At 39.0% G+C, this 21,965-nt stretch overlaps 1 protein-coding gene across 1 annotated transcript in view; it reads right to left on the bottom strand.

The window, feature by feature from the left end:
• Positions 1–21,965, bottom strand: part of POLR3B (RNA polymerase III subunit B) — a gene marked incomplete in the record, with an annotated part of 1,742,661 nt that overhangs the window by 1,674,980 nt on the left and 45,716 nt on the right. Inside the window, 2 exon segments of the mRNA XM_044088141.1 lie at positions 6,305–6,369; positions 7,266–7,322. Coding sequence (XP_043944076.1) covers positions 6,305–6,369; positions 7,266–7,322 — 122 coding nt within the window.

Here is a 21,965-nt window from a genome sequence, read left to right as displayed (position 1 = left end):
ATGGAAGCAGAGGAGGAAACATGGATTTAAGGATATTTTGTAGTCTCCACCAAATTATTTCCTTTCTGAAAACCCCCAGCACTGGGATTTCAAAGGATGTTGGTGATGGGACCAAGGAGACACCAGATGCTACTATATTTTTATTATGCAGAGTCTTGCCAGGGTATAAGAATCAGATGCCATGAGACCCAAAATCCTGAGATATTCCCTCACAGTGAGCAGTCAGGAGTAGAAACCCTTAGAAACAGATCTAAATCTAGATCTATTTGTGATGTCTAGCTGACACCCCAGGAACACAATCTGTGTAAAGGAGTCAAAAGACTTTTGAATATTCTCTTAGAATCACATTTTGTGTAACAGATCTCTCATCCAAGTGAAAGATTCCTGAAACTCACACAGACTCTGCAGAGATATGCAAGTTCTCTAAATATGAAAACATGGATATTATGCAGCTTACAATGGGTATACAACTGGACCTAAACACTGATTATACAAAGCACCAAGACTGCTCATGAACGGTAAGGCTGAAAACTGATAATGGGATCTAGCCATACACAACCTTAAGAGAACACCTGATGAATAGGGATGTCATAAGCATTTGTTAAATCTAGTGTATATATGAAAATGAATGAGGAGTAGCAGGTAACAGGTTGTGAAGTGAGAGCACTTTGAACTTGGGCACTTTCAAACAGGTTTACGAAAGAAAGATCTGAAACTAGTCTCTGAGCACTTTCCTTCTTTGGCACTAAAGTATCCTTGAATAAAAACTTTTTCCCACCTGGGAAGCAAGAACTGGTCCCATCACTCCCTGGGACAGCAGGTGATGGACAGGTGGAAGAGTCTGGTCCTGTGGATAAGGCATTACCTTCTTGAAATAAGGAATGTCCTCTCCCCTATCATCCATAACCTTGATGAATGATCTTCAGAATCCATTTGCCTCATTTGTCTGAAAGTATCTGCTGTCAGACAAGTGCAAATTCAGACTTTCTCGAAGGAAAAAGGGACTGTAAGGGTGTCTGGGGCACAGGGGATGACAAGGTCCCTTAAAATAGTAATTCTGACTTAGACCGTCCTTGATTTTGGGAAGTTCCTGAACTCTTCTTGGAACCTCATTGCCATCCCTTCTTAAATGTCTGTTTACCTACCATTTGTTGAGACTGCTTATTTTGCTTTTTGCAAAAAACTGGATGAGGAGTTACAGAATCCCTTGGAAAGCTTAGAAAAGGATGGCTGAAAAATATTGAGTCCCTGTATCAGCTTAACCATCTCATCACATTTTTTGAACACCTCTGCAGCAGAGGGATCAAAAACAAAATCTCTATCAAAGGAAAACTTAACATCTCATTTTTATCATCTGCAGACAAAACATTCCTCATACTTTCAATTAAAACAAACTAACATATATGAGCCTAATCCAGAATTCCAAAAATCAAAGTTGCAGAATCATATACTTTTTCCCCATACTTATCAATAATCTTCCCATCACTATTAGGAGTACAGGAAACAGTCCTACAATGGGGTTAGGCCAGGCTGAGGAATGATGCTGCCCCCCCTCCCGTAATAGTAGTCCACAAAAACAGACAGGCCAAAAAAAAAGAGCCATGAAGATGACAGAGTGGATTACTGAGGATAAGAAAGAAATAATGTTTTGTTATTATGCAAAAAGCCCGGAACTTCCAAAGACAAGATATTCAAAAAGACTGAAAGAATTTAGAAGAAATACTTGCAGAAGAAAAAATGTCAAAAGCTTTAAATGCAAATTTGCATGGAATAATGCAACAGACCTGTACAAAACACTACATGGATGAAGAAACTTTGAACCACCTGGAAAAAGAAGAGGCAGAAGTGCGAAATTATAAAGAACAAAATCCAGAGATTTTTGAAAAGTACAAAAAAAGAAACATGGACATGGGAAAGAAAGATCTGATGTGGTGCAATATTTATACAGAGAAGAAAGCAAAACCAAATCAATATAAGAAATTTTAAGAGAAATACAGGCAAATGCACCCGGTTGTGAAAACTTTCATAATACAAAAAAATAAAATAAAAGGAGGAAAGTAGAAAATGATTAATAATTGAGAATTTAAAGAAACAGAGACTGAAGTTATGGATTACCTGAAGGATTTAGTGTAGAAAATCCAAAAGTTATATCATGGCATGATGGAGCAATAAGTCTCCAAATTAAAGATAATTAGGTGGAAAATGAGGCAAATGAAGATTTGACACACAAAGATGCTGAAGAGGATGCAAAATGTAAAAGTCATGGAGCAGAAGAAAAAATTCTAAATAACAGTGAATTTTTTCACAAGGTCTAAAAGACTTCAAAATTGTCAGGCTTTCCAGAAAGGCAGGGGATTTAGCTTAGAGAAGGGAATAAACACAGTCTTACTAAGCCTGTCTTCATACTCTAGTGAAGACAGATTAAGGTAACAAGAAAACACCACAGAGGATTTTCTAACTGTTATGGAACTTTATACACTACAGCAATGGGGGGGGGGGATACCAATAATGGTTTTTTTTTCATGGATTACAATCACCTACACTATGCCACCTCTGTCCAATAATTCTACAGTTATAAGAACTCAACCATAAACAGGCACTAGGATAACTGTAAGAGCTGACAAGATGCCTCTAGACTTTTGCAGACAGGCAGGAAAGAGAGTTTAACTCTTTAATAATGAGGCCATTTGATGATAAAATCCTGACCACTGGCTTTTTATCACCATCCCCAAATCATGGAACAGAGCTGCAATGATGGTCAATAAACAATAAATAAAATACATAAAATCTCAAGAGAAGGCAAAGATTCTGAACTGCCATCCTCTTACAGACCCAGATATAAAATCTTAAGACAATATTGGCTTTGCACCTTGTAAGACATGTTCCTGGCCTAGACCATTTAGATCAAGAAGTACTTCTGTTAGGGGGGCAGTTAACATTTGATAATGTTGAGAAAATCTTCAACTTTAAAGAATGCTCAAGGTACAGGGAAATCAGGCTATGTTAATTTAGATTCTGATGAAAACAAAAACATTTGACAGAGGGGAAAGCATTTACCTGAAATATCTGATGTAAAAAAGTTTGGGTTCCCTAATAAATTGATCACTTCACTCTAAAATCTATGAAGGCTCCATGGCTACCTAGTTGGTGCTCTCATGGCCTCTTCTGTCATCTGCAGAAACCAGAGTTGCTCCCTATTGTCAACTTTACTACCTCTGTATTTGGAGATGACTACAGTATACGCAAGGGCCTCAGATATTAGGAAATGCATATCAGGCGAGTTGGAGCAAAAAAGACCAAAAGCATACAGGCAATACCTTTATGATTCTGCATCAATTATATATTTATTGGTCTTTCAAGTTCCACTTCCTGCAAAAATATATAAAAGCAGTTAAAAGTACTATAGAGAATTTTTTTCAGGGATGAGGCAAGCCCCAGGTCTCTTGGAAGTGGCCAATTGTGGTCACACTGTGTGTATTATATATATATATATATATATATATATAGATATATATATATATATATATATATATATATATATATATATATATATACATATACATATACATATACATTATATATATATATATATATATAGATAGATATATATAGATAACACATGCGCGCATGACTTTTAACCAGGCATTCAAAGGAATTACATATGTAAATTTCTAAAAAGCATTTATACAGGTGGATACCTAACCTACTTAATGCCCCACATTTAAGCTATTATGCCTTTTTTTAAGCAAACAAACTTAAAAACAAGACACACCAATAATGAAAAGCATGACAAATGGTATTCCTTTAAATATGCAAAGTTGTTAGCTGTTTATTTTTCCTTTAACACCTGCTATTAGTTGGAAAAAGGAGCAAACAAATGTAAGCAATTACTCAGGAGAGGTTTTGCCTGTATGTTAAGACTGAAGCCTACAAGGGTTCTTTCTAGCCATTTCATAAATTAGTAAAATTTGAGGACAAAGAGCCTACAGCTACAAGCAAGTAATCATGAAAGAGCTTAACAGCTGGATCCAAGAGAAATTTAAAAAGTACAACATTTAACTCTTAAAGGGAACCTAGGAAAATAAAGTTTGAAACTGTGGGAAGTGAAGCAAATAACTGTACAAACTGCTGCCTCCCCAGCCGGCATATTACTTTAAATGAATTAACTATAAACTGTGCACAATTTACTTTAAAGGATAACTAGTGCACTTTTTCTTAAGGCTAAAAACTAATTTATACCGAAAGCCAACTAACTGTTTCACATCTGGGAGGGGAATAGAAATAAAACAAGAAGACGACAGCAACCCTTCCCCACTACAGTTAAACCAGGAAAAAAACCCTAAACCCACCGGTGACCCAAGAAGGAAAGGTCACTGCAGGAAAGGCAACCAGGAGTCTAAGTGTATGAGTCCACCTTACTATGGAGCCATGGCAGTTCTTGAGCTCCTGGAGTGCTATTTACAGAACATCTGCCTTTCCTTCTCTTGGGAGTGTGTGAACCCACACAACGGGAAAGGGAACCTGGCCCCTGTTAAAATTGTTATCAAGCAAGGAAAAAACTGTAGTCAACTCCTGGTGAAAGATGTACTCAGCAAGAAGCCATGCAGACCATTTCCCACAGAATATCCTCGGCCATGCCTGTGCACAAGCATACAACCGTGCCAGCCATTCTATCAAGAATATCAGACAGTATCTAAAGTAGAGCATCAAAACAGCATTCACGAACATCAAGATGAAGTCCTCCTTGATTCCAGACTTGCGGACCATAAAGCTTTCCCCAAGAAACCCAGCATGAAGGGCATGTCACAATGGCTCTAAGCTCCAGTACTACACAGAGCACAACCTTCCACCACATCTGTCACCTTCTTGGGCTATCTTGTCTCAAATTGGAAAAAGAAGAGTGTGTTCAGCCTCTGGGCTTGCTTCATGTCTGAGACCATGTAAGAATTTTTGGAAGGCTGAACAGAATCTCACAACAATCCACAAGGAAAGAAAAACTAGCAATAAACCTCTTGGAGGCTGTCTCAGTCAATTCAACTTGCTTCCAGACTTCAGAACATCCAAAGGGAGGAAAGCAACAGGTACAAAGTATTAAGCAGGGCCACAGCAAAGCAATTCCCAAATTACTGTAAGGGCTTCTTGAAGGAGACATGTTGCAAGGAGCAGGAGGAGTCCCAGGACTGCTAAGAATTATTCATATTATGAACAAATGCTGCTTTGTGGGACCCCCTGGCGGAGCTAGCAGAGCAATCAGCCTCAAATTTTCAATGTATTCCTTATCAAATGTCTTGCTTAAGCTTGAGTGATTGAAGATGCACATGCAACAGTGGGTAGAGTAGACTCAGCAAGCTGAAGATGCCAGGCCTGGAACTCACATTAGCAATTCAGGAGTCTTGCTGTCACCAAAGAGGTTTGCAGTTTGTGCACTGGCAGCAGTCCTTGGCAGGGATGTACCCTGTGGTTCTTCCTCCACCAAGACAGACCAGTCTTTCTGAGCTGAGGAGAAAAACCCTAGTGAGAAAAAAAAAAAAGTCTCAGAGTACCCAGGATCCTTGATTAATGATTCAACAAGTTGCTCACCACAATCAAGCTGGTTGGAATGAGAAAAAGCCCATAATGCTGGGAAATGGTGGTGCTATAATCTGGAGCATCACCCATGTTGAAAATCAGTGGTGTGCCTCTCCAAAGATTCAGATTCTCAGAGGACTGAAAGAAATGCCAGATTCCTGCTCCTGGGAGGTCTAGCAGACTGCAGATAACAGACCTACTTCTATGGTGTATAGGCCATAGCCAATCCTTTCAATTAAGTTTGGGGCATCGAAAATCCTGTACACCCACTTCAATTCTTGACCGAGCTGCTCAATAATTCAGAAATTTTCAGAAGTGCAAATCAGAGCATGCAAATGCAAGACCTTTACACTGGCAATAGCAACAAGATTCAAACTGTGCAAGTGGTAGGCTCTCAAGTAGTCAGTGCAGCACATCTTCTAATATGATGCAACTTCTGCACTTTTGTACAATAGAGAAGGGCTGCTAAAAAAAAAAAAAAAAAAAAAAGGATGCCAAACTTTGACTGGAGGACCAATCAAGCCAAGACCAATACCTTGATGTATCAGTGAAATATTAAGGTTCTTACTTGCCCCGGCTGACGTCTTTGTCAATTTTGCATGAACTCCCTCCCCCCCCCATGTACTTGCATTAAGGCATATTTTTGCATTAAGATAAGTTTCCAGTCTTTAACAAAGAATAAGGAATGCTGCCATTACTCACTATACAGAATTAACTACATTGCCCCAAAACTTACTTTAAGTACCACATTGGGTCTGCATCACTGGTAATTTTCTCATTTGCCTTCATGATTTTCTTTATCTGTGGGCAAGACACACAAAAAAATGTAAATTTAAAAAAAATACATAGCAATACTTACATCGCTCAAAAGCAATTAAAAGCTTGGGTTGGGAGGGTGGCCTAATGGTTAAGATGCTTGCCTTACAAACACAAGGTACAGGGTTTGAATCTCACAGAGGATAACTGGCTAGGCTGAAAATGGCTCGCAAGGGCAGTTAGCCTAGTACTAATCTATAAACCTATGAACCCAAGCAGTGACATCTGTGCACTGAAAAGCATGACAGGCATCTGTTTAAATTTCTCTATGCTCAGAAAACTGTATCACAGTGGAAAGTTACCAGCCCTTCCAAAGTGGGTTTAAATTAAGGCAAATCTTCTGGTCGACTAAGGCATCACTTGCCTTAGGCAGCCATAAATGAGTTTCATGTACGCTTCCAACACTACTATCACTTGTCAGGCAAGATACAAATCAAGAGGAAAAGCTAACTGGGCTATTTCAACAGTACAAGAACAGCTCAGCAGTCCTATAAAATAAAACTATTTGCACACATTTCCATACAACATGGGTATCGCCTGCTACAGTTAGTTTAAGCTACTCTTGTTCTAAAGCATCTCCAATAATCCCATAAAAACACCTTTGAGCCTAAAAAAAAAAAAAAACGGGGAGACAAGAACTTACTAAGTAGAGGCAAGCAGGTGAGCATAAATAATAGCAAAATTGGGGATCTTTTACTTACTGCAGGCTTCCTACACTACAGGGATAACAAACAATTACACCATCTGCACTTCCGGCTGTGATGTTGTTTTGATAATGGAAATATTTTCAACTGTTTGTAGCCTCTTAGTTCATGCCTAAAGGGCAGATCTTGCACTTTCCAGTGATTAAAAAAACAGAAAATGTTTAAAATAGTTCTTACCTCCACATTGATAAAGTAGTTGAAAGAGTCGATGTGCTGTTTCACAAGACCCTTTATCTAAACGGAGAGAAAAAAAAAGGTTTAGTAAGACACCCACAGCCTTATTCAACATGGCAGCAGGAGAGAAACTAACCACTGCATACACATAACCAGTTTAGTTCATTTCACATCACAAGCCCTCCCAGAGAGTCGCACCCACTTTATCAAACCCTGTCAGGCAAACCTTAAACCAGCTGCAGCGTAAAATGATGAATGTGGAAATGAATGGTTTTGTACAGTTTGTTTGATTTCAAATGCACATTCTGATCACAAATATAGACTATATTTAAATAAAACATCTGTGTGGCATGAACATGGGATGGGGGGGGGGGTTAATACCAAACTGCGTTGTGCTGCTTGAAGGTCTAAATAATGCATGTAATTTATTTATTTTTTTTACTGCAAGTGTGTTTTTCCTCAGTCTTCAATGCATTATTGAAAGTTTCAGCTGAACTAAAATACACCAGCAGCTCTAATCAGGTTTACTTTTTTACCTTGGTTAACTGGGGTAGAACACTGATCCAGACAGACCATTTGCAGGCTCAGCACTTCATCTGCCACCTTTTCTGTGAAGTTTTCCCTCAAATTCAAACTTCAGGTTAGCAGCTGTAACTTCTTAACATCTGCTCTTACTATTCAGATACAAGTTCTCACAACTGCGCCTGGGTATTATGTACCCATCGTGTGTTCCTCTTCCTCTACTCCACAGTGAGCAAATGCATTTGTACAAGCCCCTCTTTCTGCTCCACTAAAGATTTTTTTTTTCCCCTGGTGCTGTAACAGAACTATGCCCAGAACTTCAGCGACCTTAAGAGAGGCAAAATTATCTTACCTTCTTGAGCAGAGTGCCCTCTCTGTATGCATCCCTCTATTTCTGCTTTCATCACAGCGTCTCAGTACGGGCAAAATAGGTCACTTATGCAGTGATTCCAACTTCTAGAGATTCCAACTTCCAGATCTCTTACTTGGTAAAGTCCATCTACCAGCATTTGTCAGTAATATATGCATTACTTAAATGTTAAGCACACAGATGACAGATTAACTTGGGGAGTGTGCAATGCAGCTGGGACAATATAGATCTAAAGCGCGTACAACTGGCCTCATTTTTTGAGGAGTTTTGAAGTTAAATTGTTCTATATATTCAATACTGGATTTGCAACCTCACTCAGTAGATAGTTCCAGATGGCAGAACCAAGTCTAGAAATGGAAAAGACTTTCACCCATAGAAGCCTTGAACCTTGGTCTAGCAAGTATAGTTTCCTTTTCTTGAGTGCCTCTTAAAATGCAATTTTGTTTCTTTAAATTGGGCCTTTTCTTAGAGGCTAACAGGGGAGATGCAATAGCAAAGAACAAGGCACCACAGGCACTCTACTAGCTTCTGGAAAGTGACTTGGTAGATGGCACAAAAACTATCAATTTGCAAGGCAAAGAGAGATGAAAATTAGACACCCTTAATTAAGGATGCCAGCACCAACCTTCTCACGAGTCCACAGGATATCAAAGGCAGACAGAAAGATTATTTTCAGCAGCTTCTGAATAAAAAAAACACAGAAGCTGTACTGCCCCAACACAACCCTACAGTGAAAGAGGAGGAGCCCACCCTAGAACAAACAAGTACAGCATGAGGTAAAATGAAGTCGGGAAAAGCAGCAGATTCGGGTAAGGTCACAGCAGGTATAATCAAAATATTGGGTGAGGATACACATAGCAATATGGAGTGAAAGGCACACCCCAGATGACTTGAGAATAAGAACACTACTGCCAGCATAACAGAGCAAAGAGACAGGCACAACTGTGGGCAGAGGTATCAAACTCCTTTCACACTGCATGAATGTTCTGAATAGGGCGACTGATAAATACACACTGCAGTAGGAGACAAGACAGAAGATGAGCAGTTCTGACTCCAAACTGGATGGAGCAAAACTGATTCAATGTTTGCCGTGAGACAGATACTTGACAAAAAGCTAGAGAGGAGGAAAGAGTCTAACTGGGCATTCCAAGACTTGGAGGAAGTATGACAGATTCCCAAGAAAGGGGATTTGGGCAGTCCTGTAATGGTCTGAAGTCCCAGAAACATTGGCAGAATTAGTGCAGGCTATGTAAAAGGATCCAGTGACTCAAGTACAACAGTGTTCAGTCTCACAGAGGGGTTCCCAGTGGGAGTGGCTGTGCATTAGAGTTCAGCTCAGAGCCCACTGCTGTTGATACTAGTAATGGACTACATTAGCAAACATGTCAGACAGGATAGATCAACAAAGTTGCTGTATGCAGACACACAATTTGGCATTACATGCAACTCTGAGCATGAACTTCAGCAAAGCATAGGGGAATGGAATGCAAAACTGAAGGCACATGGGATGAAACTGATAAGATAGTTGTAATGGCAGCAAATGAGAGAGATCAGAAGAAGCTGAGAATTGAGACAGAAGGGAAAACAGTGGAACAGGTTAACAGCTTCAAATATCTGGGAAGGGAAGTCTGAATGAGGAAGTCAAAGCTAGAATCATAGGGGCTGCAGCCAACAGACGCAAAGCGTCAGAGATAGTGAGTGATAGAAGAATGCCAAAGAAGCTGAGAAGTAAGGTTTACAAAAAATAGTGGTGCTACCAGTACTACTGTATGGTACATAAACCTGGGCAGTTAAAGTATATCAGTTGTGGAAGCTAGAGGTAATGGACATGAAGTGCCAGAGACAGGTGGGGGGGAGGCACACTTTGGGACAGATGAAGAAATGACATCAGAGCAGAAGGCAAAGTAGCTGCAATTGCAGAGGAGGTCAAAGAAAACAGATTATAGTGGTTTGGGCACAGAAAAGCAGAAGACAATCTGGTGAAGAACACTTGGGACAAACAGGAAGGTAAGAGGAAACGAGAGAGTGTGTAGCAAAGAGGTTGACAGGCATGACTGTCAAAGGCAGGAGAGTGGCACTGAGAGAAATGGCGACAGCTGACATGGCACCTCGACCCCATGCAGAAAATGGGATAAGGACACCTTCTCCATACAGTGGGCAATATCCTGATTTTAACACTTACAATAACAGAATGCTTAGAAGAGAGTAACAGCAAACTCTGCTTTTGTATTAAGAGTGCAACTGCAATTCTTTTAATAAAACAAATGTAAATATTTTCTGTGGTTTGCATTCCCTTAATATTTTGGGATGAATGTAGATGCAAGAGGTTTCTGAAAGGCCACACACTAATTTGGAAATTGGAATATTTTTGCTGTGGCCACGCATGTACACAATGCTAGTAGTTGTGATTCAGTAGCATAACTTTCAAGTGGAGTAAGATTTTTGCATTGACTTTAGATCTTCTCAATAACCAAACTGCTCCATTTCAGAAGAAACAAAGGAAACAAATGTCAGTGTTTTTACAGACATACTTGCTTACAAAACTTAATTTGTAAAGATGCGTGGTTGGACAGTATCACTGGATAAGTTTGCACCTCATCACTGTATTCAATATACAACACTTACCTGATCTTGCCCAAGAACCATATTTCAATGAAAAATGTGTATATTCCACTTGTGTTTTATTTGCTGTTCAACCATTTTTTTCTTTCATCAGTTTACATTTCCTCTGAATGTCTGGTTAACAGAATATAGGACACTGATATTTGATTTGTCTCTATACATTACAAAGGGGGACCACTTATTTTCATAATATCAGACTACATTCAGTCCGCCTTTCTAAGAATTTACCTTCAGTTGCCATTGCCATCTGCTTCATGTTACTGCCAGTCCTTTTCTAACTTTTCATAGTCATTACCCCTTTTACTTAGCATTTTCTCTAACAGAAATTGGTAGCTGAAGTGCCTGACATCCAAAATGTTAATTTACAGGGGTTGTAGCTTCTTAACCCAGAGCTCTTGTTTTGGCAGTGTTCATGCCATCATCATCTCAGAATCTCCCTACCACAGCCTGCTGCTTCCTCCTGTTAAACCAAATCCACATCTATATCCTCATTATCTTCTCCCCCACCCATGACACTAGGTTATCTACAGGTAGCTTGAAAGAGCACAGTCAAAGCCTTTGCTAAAGTTTCTGTGGTGCTCTTGACTATACCACCACCAAAGCATGCCATTTTAAAATCATAAGTCTTACAACGTATTAACTTGCTAAGAAAATGAAGGCTAAAATAAGCGCATTCTTTTACTGTCTAATGCTTACAGTTTTGTTTCAGACTCCATTTAATTTTCCTTGTAGAAGACTGTTGCATCATGCCTTAAATAACAGGATTATTCATTATTTGCTGCAGCCTGCACTCCCATGAACCAGTCACAAATAAGACAAACTCTGCTTTTCACAGAAATTATGTGGATGACTTTTGAAGAAGAAAGAGAACCCAGACTCATTCTTTCAACTAAACAGCACTCCTTGTTGAGCTTCTAGACAGCAGGACAGTCTTGCTCTCAATTTGTATAGTGTACCTGTACTTAAACCAAAGTAGTTCCTTGGGAACATTTCCCATTTTACATACTTGCCCAGACACACTCAATCAAGTACAGCCTTCCCCCTACAGTGCTTTATGGGTATTGCTGGTTATTTTGACTCTCCAGCAGGATGATCTAAGCAGGGGAAACACTGGGTACTCTGGGGGGTATTTACCCTGATTAGGTGAGTGACTTCCAGAGTTTGTTAGCATTTTGGGGGCCCCCAGCAAATATCAAGTTTGGGGGGCCCCCTAGGCACTTCAAAGTATCACCCTGTCACTGGCCACCCCTCCGAAGCAGCTTTTTAGTTCATGCTGCAAACTTTTAGTAGTAGTATGTACAGACGTACCTGTAGCTACAATGCTCTTACAGTATACTAGGTGTATGTACCACACTATTTGCCCATCTCACATGGGGACATTCACAGTTACTGGCATTTTAGCTACAATAATGACACATAGAGCAACTCTATGTATAGGTCTAGACATAGGTGAAATACTGTCTGTATGTATAGGTCTAGATATAGGTGAAATCCTGTCTGTATGCTCTAAAGTGCATTTTAATTTTTTTTTACATAATCTTTTCATTCAATGATAGCTTGAAAAGAAATTATGATGAAGGAAAGAAATTCAGTGTTACTAATCAGCTTAAGTTTTCCTTGTATCCTTTCAGCACAACTTTCCTGACCAAGACAGCACAGTAATAATCATTTAGGAAATAACTCAGCTAAGCCAGGATCCAAGAAGCCATAGGGTTATTGGTGTTCTGGGACACATTATAGAGCATTTCCCAACCTCTTAATTCAATGGGTGATACTTTGACTGAAGTGCCTAGGGGGCCCCCCAAACTTGGGTATTGCTTGTTATTTTGACTCTCCAACAGGATGATCTAAACAGGGTAAACACTGGGTCCTCTGGGGGGTATTTACCCTGAATAAGAAAATAATGCTTTTTTTTCTTTCAAGGAAGACATACGTTGTGTCCAAGGCTTAATATTCAAAAAGATTGCAAAATAGATCACAAACTAACAAGCCATTTGTTGTCTGGATACAGAGGTCCAGTCTGGGAATATGGCCTGCCTCCCTAACCACCCACAAAAGACTATCATTGCCTATGCATCCCTCTGGTGTTAGACTGGGATGAAAGCAGATGTTTAAAATTACCACAGTCATGTTTTTCAAGCGAGTGCTGACATACATATACATAGCATGCCTCCTCACTCCTCAACGCGGACCATCAAAGGCAGTTACCTGTATACTTGCCTGATATGAAATTGAATAATAACTACAGTAATGTATTTTAATTTTTTGCTCCTACACAAGCTATAGTAACCTTCTTTGTACACCTCTGAGGTCTGTGAGAAAAGTAAAAGAAAACGTAACCACACTGGCCTCAGCCCAAATACAAGCTGCAATGACCTCATGTGCACACTTCTATGGTTTGACTGTAATGAAAATTAAGGAAGTAACCACACCCCCATAACTTGTAGCAGCTTTCTGTAAAAGCACATCTGAGCAGGGCTGGTTTTAGAATAGGTGCAGTTGAGAGCAGAAGCCATTATCACTTTATCCTAACAGGGTAAGGTTAAAGAGCTTAATCAAAAAATTAATACTTTTTTTTTTTTTATTTTTTCCCCAAACCAGCAACACAGTCAGGGATGATTAAGGGAGCCCCCTGTATCAATTTATACAGTCTGGGGAGTAGTGGCCACCGGAATCCTTGAAGACTGAAAATTCTGAATGTTCCGTGACATTTTATGCATTTCTTTTGAAATTGTATTACTTGTTAGCTACATTTTTTGCTGAAACCCAGAATAATAATGTATATATCCTGGCATTATTGGGTGTATGCAGAGATAAAACTCAGTGATTTGTTTTACAAACACACACAAAAGCCACAGCAATACTAGTTTTGTACTTATTTCAGCAAATAGCAATACATTGTGCAACATTGGTACTGCCACACCAGATCAGTGAATCCTGTTTAACAATCGTCAAACAGCAGCAGGGACAAATCACTTATTTACCCCCATTGAGGAGTAATGCATACCTGTCACTCTCTCTGATTTTACAGACCTTCCCTGATTTTGCTCATAATTTTGCTCTGTCCTTTATAAAAATTTTGATTTGCTAATAAATCATTCAGGAATACAGACAGTCAATAATTCCAGGCATCAGAGGTTTATACTTCACATTATCCAAAAAAATGCATGTCGATACAAAAGATGCAAGTGAATTAGAGTGCTATTTAAAACGTGTTCATGATTGAGCCTTTATTCTACTATTATTTTTGGTATTGTGCTGAATTCTTCTGCAAAGAAGTTGAGACTTAACTTGTAGTATCTGGTGTTCTACCAATATTTATAAAACTCCCTTAAAATAAAAACATCTCTGAAGATCAGAAGCATCAGCTCTTCTCAAGATACAAGGCTTGCTTTCAAATCGGTCATTCTGGCCTGCTGATCTCTCTATTGCTTACTTTGCTTATGTTTATCAGCTTTATCCTAACAGGGTCATACCACATCCCTTTTCAGGTCAAAGAGCATAATCCGGAAATTAATACATTTTTTCCTCATTTTTCTTAACCATCAGCTGCTTTTGTGGGCCTCCTACACAGTCAAGGATGATTAAGGGGCCCTCTTACAGCCACATGTATTGCAGGTACCTAAAGCTGGCTATGTAGCTGGTTTTAGTGGAGAGAATGCCCACAAAGCAGAGTTTAATTAAGCCATAGGCACTATGTCAGTGGGAAAATATTTACTGGAATTGTGATGACTATTACTTGATAAAACACTGTTACTATAACCGGAGATTTGTGAATTTTAAAGGAGATATAAATAAGAGTTATTACCCACCTCATTTATTAAGTATACAAGATTGCTGTACTAGCTTTTGTTAGTTTGACAGATTTTACAAAATATCAAGATAAGAACTTGCTGTGGTTGGGGGCCCCCCAGGAACAGGGAGGCCCCAGCAACCGCAGGGTTCACTGGTGCCTAAAGCCAGCTATGGTGACTTCTCTAGTATCCAAGATTACTGACAAAAATGAAATGTAAAAGGTAACGCTAGTAGCACCAGTATTCCCTTCCAGCAAGAGAAACTCAAAGTCCATTCCAAGTCGAAAATAGTAAAAAAACTTTTATTCACCAATTAAGATTTAGTGTTTTCGTCTGCTGCACCGTAGACTTCATCAGAATCAGTTAATCCACCACATTTAAATACATGAACCCAACCAATAACATATATACACTTTTGTTTTGAGACTGTCGTTTTAAATCACACTAAAAGGGGAACTAAAGAATGTTAAAAAACCTACATAAATACATCACTAAGTGTGATATGTACCATTTCCATTAAAACTTTCCTATAAAAACATAAGCATAAGCAATGGCCTGATAATAAATGACTTACTTTAACATTTATTGCTCTCCTGAGTGTATTAGAACTTGTATTTACTCTCTGTATAATCACAGAAATATCCTGAAAAGTGCAACACATATGAGCCCAAAAATACAAATGAAAGTTGCATCCTAAAATCTATAAAAATGTACTAGCAAGTATAAAAAGTGTTGAAAATTGTTGTGACACATACTGATGCTTAATGCAACTAACATGCCAGGAATTAAAGTAATAGCTGACATCTAACTTCCTTTTCCTCCAATCTAGCCTTAATGTTCCCTTAATGTTCCCTCCCTAGGGTTTTAATGTGATACTTTCTAAAATTCTAAACTTAAATGTAGAACATGCAGGACTAGTTTCCAAATGTCTAAACAGAGCATTGCTCTGGTCTTTTTTTCTAATATGATAGAAATGTTTGCATATTCTATTTTTAAAGGCTCTGTTTGTCTTTCCAATATAAAATGCTGAGCAGCTGCAATACTTGGCTAGATATATCACAGATTTTGCATTATAATTTCCTTTCTTAAAATACACCATAGTCTTATTAATGTTGTCTAACATTAGGGATTTTTCCTCATTAATAGCAAAGCACTGGTTGCAGTTTCCACATTTTCTAGTTCCTTTACTTAGTCCTGTCTTTCTCCCGTGTACCCACCCATTATACTTGTATCTATTTTTAAGGTTTGAACCTGTTTTGTACACAAAGTTTCCTACAAGCTTACATACATCCCCATCACTTTTTAAAAAATTCCAGTTATGCTTGACAATACTTTTAACAGCTTCCACTGATTGATTACATTCTAGAATAAGGGCCCTCCCATAATCCTCTTTGAACGTTATTAATATCAATCATCCCAACTCCCCAAGAGGGGTTTGTATTTAACACCCCATTAACTAATCACATATTGCAGTCACATCCTTAATCATGGATAAGGGGTAACCCCTCCCAGCAAACACTCTTTATATATTTTCCATCTCTTTCTTTATCTCATCATATTCTGAGGTCAAACGCGCAACCCTAATGCATTGTCCCTTCTAAATACTCTTTCTGCTTCCATGGATGTTAATTTGAATATTCTAAACAGGAGTTGCTAAATCTGTTTTTCCTATATATCTGAGATTTAAACCCTTGATCGGAGTGTGTTTATGAATCTCAAAATTGATGGTGTAATGATGAATGTTGTTAGTGCATATGCTCCACAAGTTGGGTGCGCGGTGGATGAGAAAGAAAAATTTTGGAGCGAGTTGGATGAAGTTGTGGTGAGTGTACCCAAGGGTGAGAGACTAGTGATTGGAGCGGACTTTAAATGGGCATGTTGATGAAGTAAACAGAGGGGATGAGGAAGTGATGGGTAGGTATGGTGTTAAGGAGAGGAATGCAGAAGGTCAGATGATTGTGGATTTTGCGAAAAGGATGGACATGGCTGTGGTGAATACGTATTTTAAGAAGAGGGAGGAGCATAGGGTGACGTACAAGAGTGGTGGAAGATGCACACAGGTGGATTATATCCTATGTAGGAGGGCCAGTCTGAAGGAGATTGAAGACTGTAAAGTGGTGGCAGGGGAAAGTGTAGTTAAGCAGCATAGAATGGTGGTCTGTAGGATGACCTTGGTGATCAAGAAGAGGAGGAGGAGTGTGAAAGCAGTACCAAGGATTAAATGGTGGAAGTTAAAAAAGGGTGATTGTGAAGTGGAGTTTAGGGAAGAGCACTGGGAGGCAGTGGAGAGTTACCGAATAGCTGGGTAACTACAGCAGAACTAGTAAGGGAGACTGCTAGAAAGGTACTTGGTGTGACATCTGGACAGAGGAAGGAGGACAAGGAAACCTGGTGGTGGAATGAGGAAGTACAGGAGAGTATACAGAGGAAGAAGAGGCTGGCGAAGAAGTGGGATTGTCAAAGAGATGAAGAAAGTAAACATGAATATAAGGAGATGAGGTGCATGGCAAAGAGAGAGGTGGCGAAAGCTAAGGAGAGTATGCTAAGGAGAGTATACAGAGGAAGAAGAGGCTGGCGAAGAAGTGGGATTGTCAAAGAGATGAAGAAAGTAGACATGAGTATAAGGAGATGAGGCGCATGGCAAAGAGAGAGGTGGCGAAAGCTAAGGATAAAGCGTATGGAGAGTTGTATGAGAGATTGGACACTAAAGAGGGAGAAAAGGACCTGTACCAATTGGATAGGCAGAGGGACAGACCTGGGAAAGATGTGCAGCAAGTAAGGGTGATAAAGGATAGTGAGGGAAAGGTACTCACAAGAGAGGAGTGTGTGTGTTGAGTAGATGGAAAGAGTATTTTGAGAGGCTGATGAATGAACAGAATGAGAGAGGGAGTGGGAGAGGGAGTAAGGGCAGCTATGAAGAGGATGAAGAATGGAAAGGCTGCTGGCCCAGATGACATACCAATGGAAGCACGGAGGTGCTTAAGAGAAATGGCAGTGGAATTTTTAACTAGACTGTTTAATGAAATTTTGGAAAGTCAGAGGATGCCTGAGGAGTGGAGAAAAAGTGTTTTGGTACCCATCTTTAAGAATAAGGGTGATGTGCAGAGCTGCAGTAACTCCAGAGGGATAAAATTGATCAGTCACAGCTTGAAGTTATGGGAATAAGTAGTAGAAGCTAGGTTAAGAAGGGAGGTGATTATTAGTGATCAGCAGTACGGTTTCATGCCAGGAAAGAGCACTAAAGATGCAATGTTTGCTCCGACAGTGCTAATGGAGAAATACAGAGAAGGTCAGGAGGAGTTGCATTGTGTCTTTGCAGACTTGGAGAAAGCATATGACAGGGTGCCTAGAGAAGAGTTGTGGTACTGTATGAGGAAGTCGGGAGTGGCAGAGAAGTATGTAAGAGTGGTACAGGATATGTACAAGGGTAGTGTGACAGTGGTGAGGACTGCAGTGGGAGTGACAGATCCGTTGAAGGTGGAGGTGGGATTACATCAAGGATCAGCTCAGAGTCCTTTCTTATTTGCAGTGGTGATGGACAGGTTGACAGATGAGATCAGACAGGAGGCCCCGTGGACTATGATGTTTGCAGATGACATTGTGATCTGTAGTGAGAGTAGGAATCAGGTTGAGGAGACTCTGGAGAGGTGGAGATGTGCTCTAGAGAGCAGAGGAATGAAGATCAGCAGGGCTATGACAGAATATATGTGTGTAAATGAGAGAGAGGGTAGAGGAATGGTGAGGATGCAGGGAGTAGAGTTGGTAAAGGTGGACAAGTTTAAGTACTTGGGATCAACAGTTCACAGTAATGGTGAATGTGGAAGAGAGGTGAAGAAGAGAGTACAGGCAGGGTGGAATGTGTGGAGAAGAGTGTCAGGAGTGATTTGTGACAGACTGGTACCAGTAAGAGTGAAAGGAAAGGTCTACAAGAGGGTAGTGAGACCAGCTATGTTATATGGGTTGGAGACCGTGGCATTGACAAAAAGGCAGGAGTCAGAGCTGGATGTGGCAGAGTTAAAGATGTTAAGATTTGCACTTGGTGCGACTAGGATGGATAGGATTAGGAATCAGTATATTAGAGGGTCAGCTCATGTTGGACAGTTTGGAGACAAAGCAAGAGAGACTAGATGGTGTTGGTTTGGACATGTGCTGAGGAGAGATGATGGGTATATTGGGAAAAAGAAGCCAAGGATGGAGCTGCCAGGTAAGAGGAAAAGAGGAAGGCCTAAGATAAGGTTTATGGACGTGGTGAGAGGACATGCAGGCAGTTGGTGTGACAGAGCAAGATGCAGAGGACAGGAAGAAATGGAAAGAGATGATCCGCTGTGGCGACCCCTAACAGGAAAAGCCGAAAGATGATGATGATGATCGGAGTGTGTAATACAAGTAAAAAGGTAAGCTATACCATGGCAGCTATAAGAATGGGTGAACTTCAGAAAGGTACTAGCGTTATTCAAATAACTAGCAAAACTCATCTATTCCCTCACAAAGTACCATTCCAAGGAACAAAACTAACATCCAGGAAACGAACACAACACTTAATATGGTCAATAAATCTACTTTTAAAAAATATGTTCATCTTCCCAGTCCCAACAATACCAGATTAGCAAACATTGGGCGCATGCCTATTAAGTTCTCCCTCAAAGTAAATGAAATTATTGCCTAGGACTAAAGACAAATTCTACCAATAGGCTCACCTTCTCTCCCAGTCAAGGCCAGCATATTTCCTCATACTTTTGCTAAAACTTTCCAGTCCATCTTTCAGAATTCAGGAAAATAAATCTACTGCATATATAGTTAGAAAGATCAAGCCTTTCCTCCATATTTCAGTAGTTAATCTATTTAAAACGTCCCAAGAGTCTTTAATAAGATGCTGTACATTACTATAAAACGTGTTTTGATGTTCTATGACTACACCTAAAGGGAAGGTTTTAGACCTACTGCCTGATATGATACGATAAAAAGGAGGCTCAAGTATGTTCTTATGTATTTTAGGTATACCCACTATGGCAGCTATAATGGGATATTCTACCTTCAAAAAATTATACAATTCCTGGGGTATCTATCATCTAATAAAAATTCTTCTATGAGCAATATTAATTTCATTTTTGGATATATTTTATTAAAGTACTCACTGGTGCCATATAAAACTACTCCTCCGCCTTTATCTGGCTTCATAATTCGTATATTTTTATCATTACATTACATATTTCTTTTAAAACCTTCAACTCATTACTAAGGGTACTCTTGGTTCTTTTATTCTTATATTATTCCTGTAATTCATACCGTTCTCTTGAAATTATCTTTTCTAATGTTACTAAAGATGGGTGTAGTGGAGGATTAAATTTACTTTTTTTCTTGGGCCTTTCGGGTGGTGTGTAAATTTTAGTATCGTTAAAATAAATTGCTAAATTGAGTTCTCAAATATAATTTAATTTCGACTAACATGTCTATCAAATTAAACTAGGTAGTTGGCACATATTTCATACCTTTAAAAACAATGCAAAATGCTCTCTAATTTTAAAGTATAATTATAAATACTAAACATTACCTAACGTGTACACTGCTGAATGGCTATTCACAATTTCATTACTCATACCCATCTGTGTCCGTCCTCCTGTCCTGACCTCCACCCCTGTTTGAATCGCCTGATGCCATTCTCCCTGTCCTGAGTCCCACCGTTCCCGATTGTAATTCCACCTCTTTTGTCTTCCTCTCCGAAAAAAATTCCTTGACTTGTAATTGATTTGCCTATCACTAATACTTCTATTAGTGTTCATAACCTGACCGTGGTCTGTTTACACCTTCCTTTGTCGCGTTCCTTTTTCATGGGTAAAGCGTTTTGTGACCTATAATGGCTCATATCTCGTTCAGTTTTCTTACATTTGCTTTGCAGAATTTTGGTACATTTGTCATTAAGATTATCAAACTGCTTCCCATACCTCCTTTCCCACTGTGGACATAAATCCTCTGTAATAGCAGCATTTAACTTTTCCACTTCTTCAATTAAAATTACAAAGTTTCAGGTCATTGCATTTCATTAAAAACCTCATGTACTGAAAGATCTATGTTGATCCATCGAAATTACATTTCATCGAAGTAAACCCTCAAACTCACTTTCGCAAAACACAAAATAATGAGGAAAAAAAAAAAAAAAGCACACAACACTAAATCACATTTATGCAGGGGGCAAGTCTCCCAGCACCCCCCTACTTAAATATACTAGCTCCGAGATCACACTACAGTGGGGAAAAGGATACATTCCTTTATCCTCACTGTAACGTGATTCAGTGAATCAGCTTTCATGAAAGTGGACTTTCAATGTAGTGCACTTTCGCAGAAGTGGGCTCGGCCTTCTGTTTGTCGATGAAGTGTACTTTTGACAAACAGAAGACCTGTATTGAAAGCCAAAGCTATCAAACATATGGTTACATTCATTGCATGTTTCATCATTTAAAAATATTTTTTTCATAGAAAGGAAACTCGAAAAAGTGAAAATTTTACAAATGGAAAATGCATACTTGAACCAGTGTATTGAACTTAAATATTAAAAGTGGGTTTAAGGTTTTTTAAAGAACCACTGGGTATTGAATTAAATGATGAAACACGCAATGAATGTAACTGTATTTTGATAGCTTTGGCTTTCAATACATGAGATTTTTTAATGAAATGCAATGACCTGAAACTTTGTACTTTAGAGGATTTATTATTTCCACAATGGGAAAGGAGGTATACGAAGCAGTTTGATAATATTAATGACAAATGTAACAAATTTATGCAAAAAAAAGTGTAAGGAAACTGAACGAGATATGGGACATTATAGGTCACAAACAGCTTACCCATGGAAAAGGAACTCGACAAAGGAAGGTGTACACACAGACCACTTTCAGATTAGGAACACTAATAGAGGTATTTGTATTTATGATAGGCAAGTCAATTACAAGTCAGGGATTTTTTTTCGGAGAGGAAGACAAAAGAGGTGAAATTACAATCAGGAACAGTGGGACTCAGGACAGGGAGAATGGCATCAGGAGAATCGAACACAGGGGTGGAGGTCAGGATAGCAGGACAGACACAGACGGGTATGAATAATGAAATCATCAATAACCATTCAGTAGTGTACACCAAGTAATTTTAATATTTATAATTACATTTTAAAAGTAAAGAACATTTTGCATGGTTTTCTAAAGGTATGAAATATGTGCCAACTACTAAGTTTAATTTGATAGACACATTGGTCGAAATGAAATTAAAATTTGAGGAAACTCAATTTAGCAATTTATTTTAAAGATACTAAAATTTACACACTGACCAATAGGCCCAAGGAAAAAAAAGTAAATTTAAACCACCTCTACACCCATCTTTAGTCACATTAGAAAAGATAATTACAAGAGA

Source organism: Protopterus annectens, chromosome 11.part0 (assembly GCF_019279795.1).
Source record: "Protopterus annectens isolate FY-2018-M chromosome 11.part0, PAN1.0, whole genome shotgun sequence".
NCBI lineage: Eukaryota > Metazoa > Chordata > Ceratodontiformes > Protopteridae > Protopterus > Protopterus annectens.
This window is presented reverse-complemented; position numbering and strand designations above follow the sequence as displayed.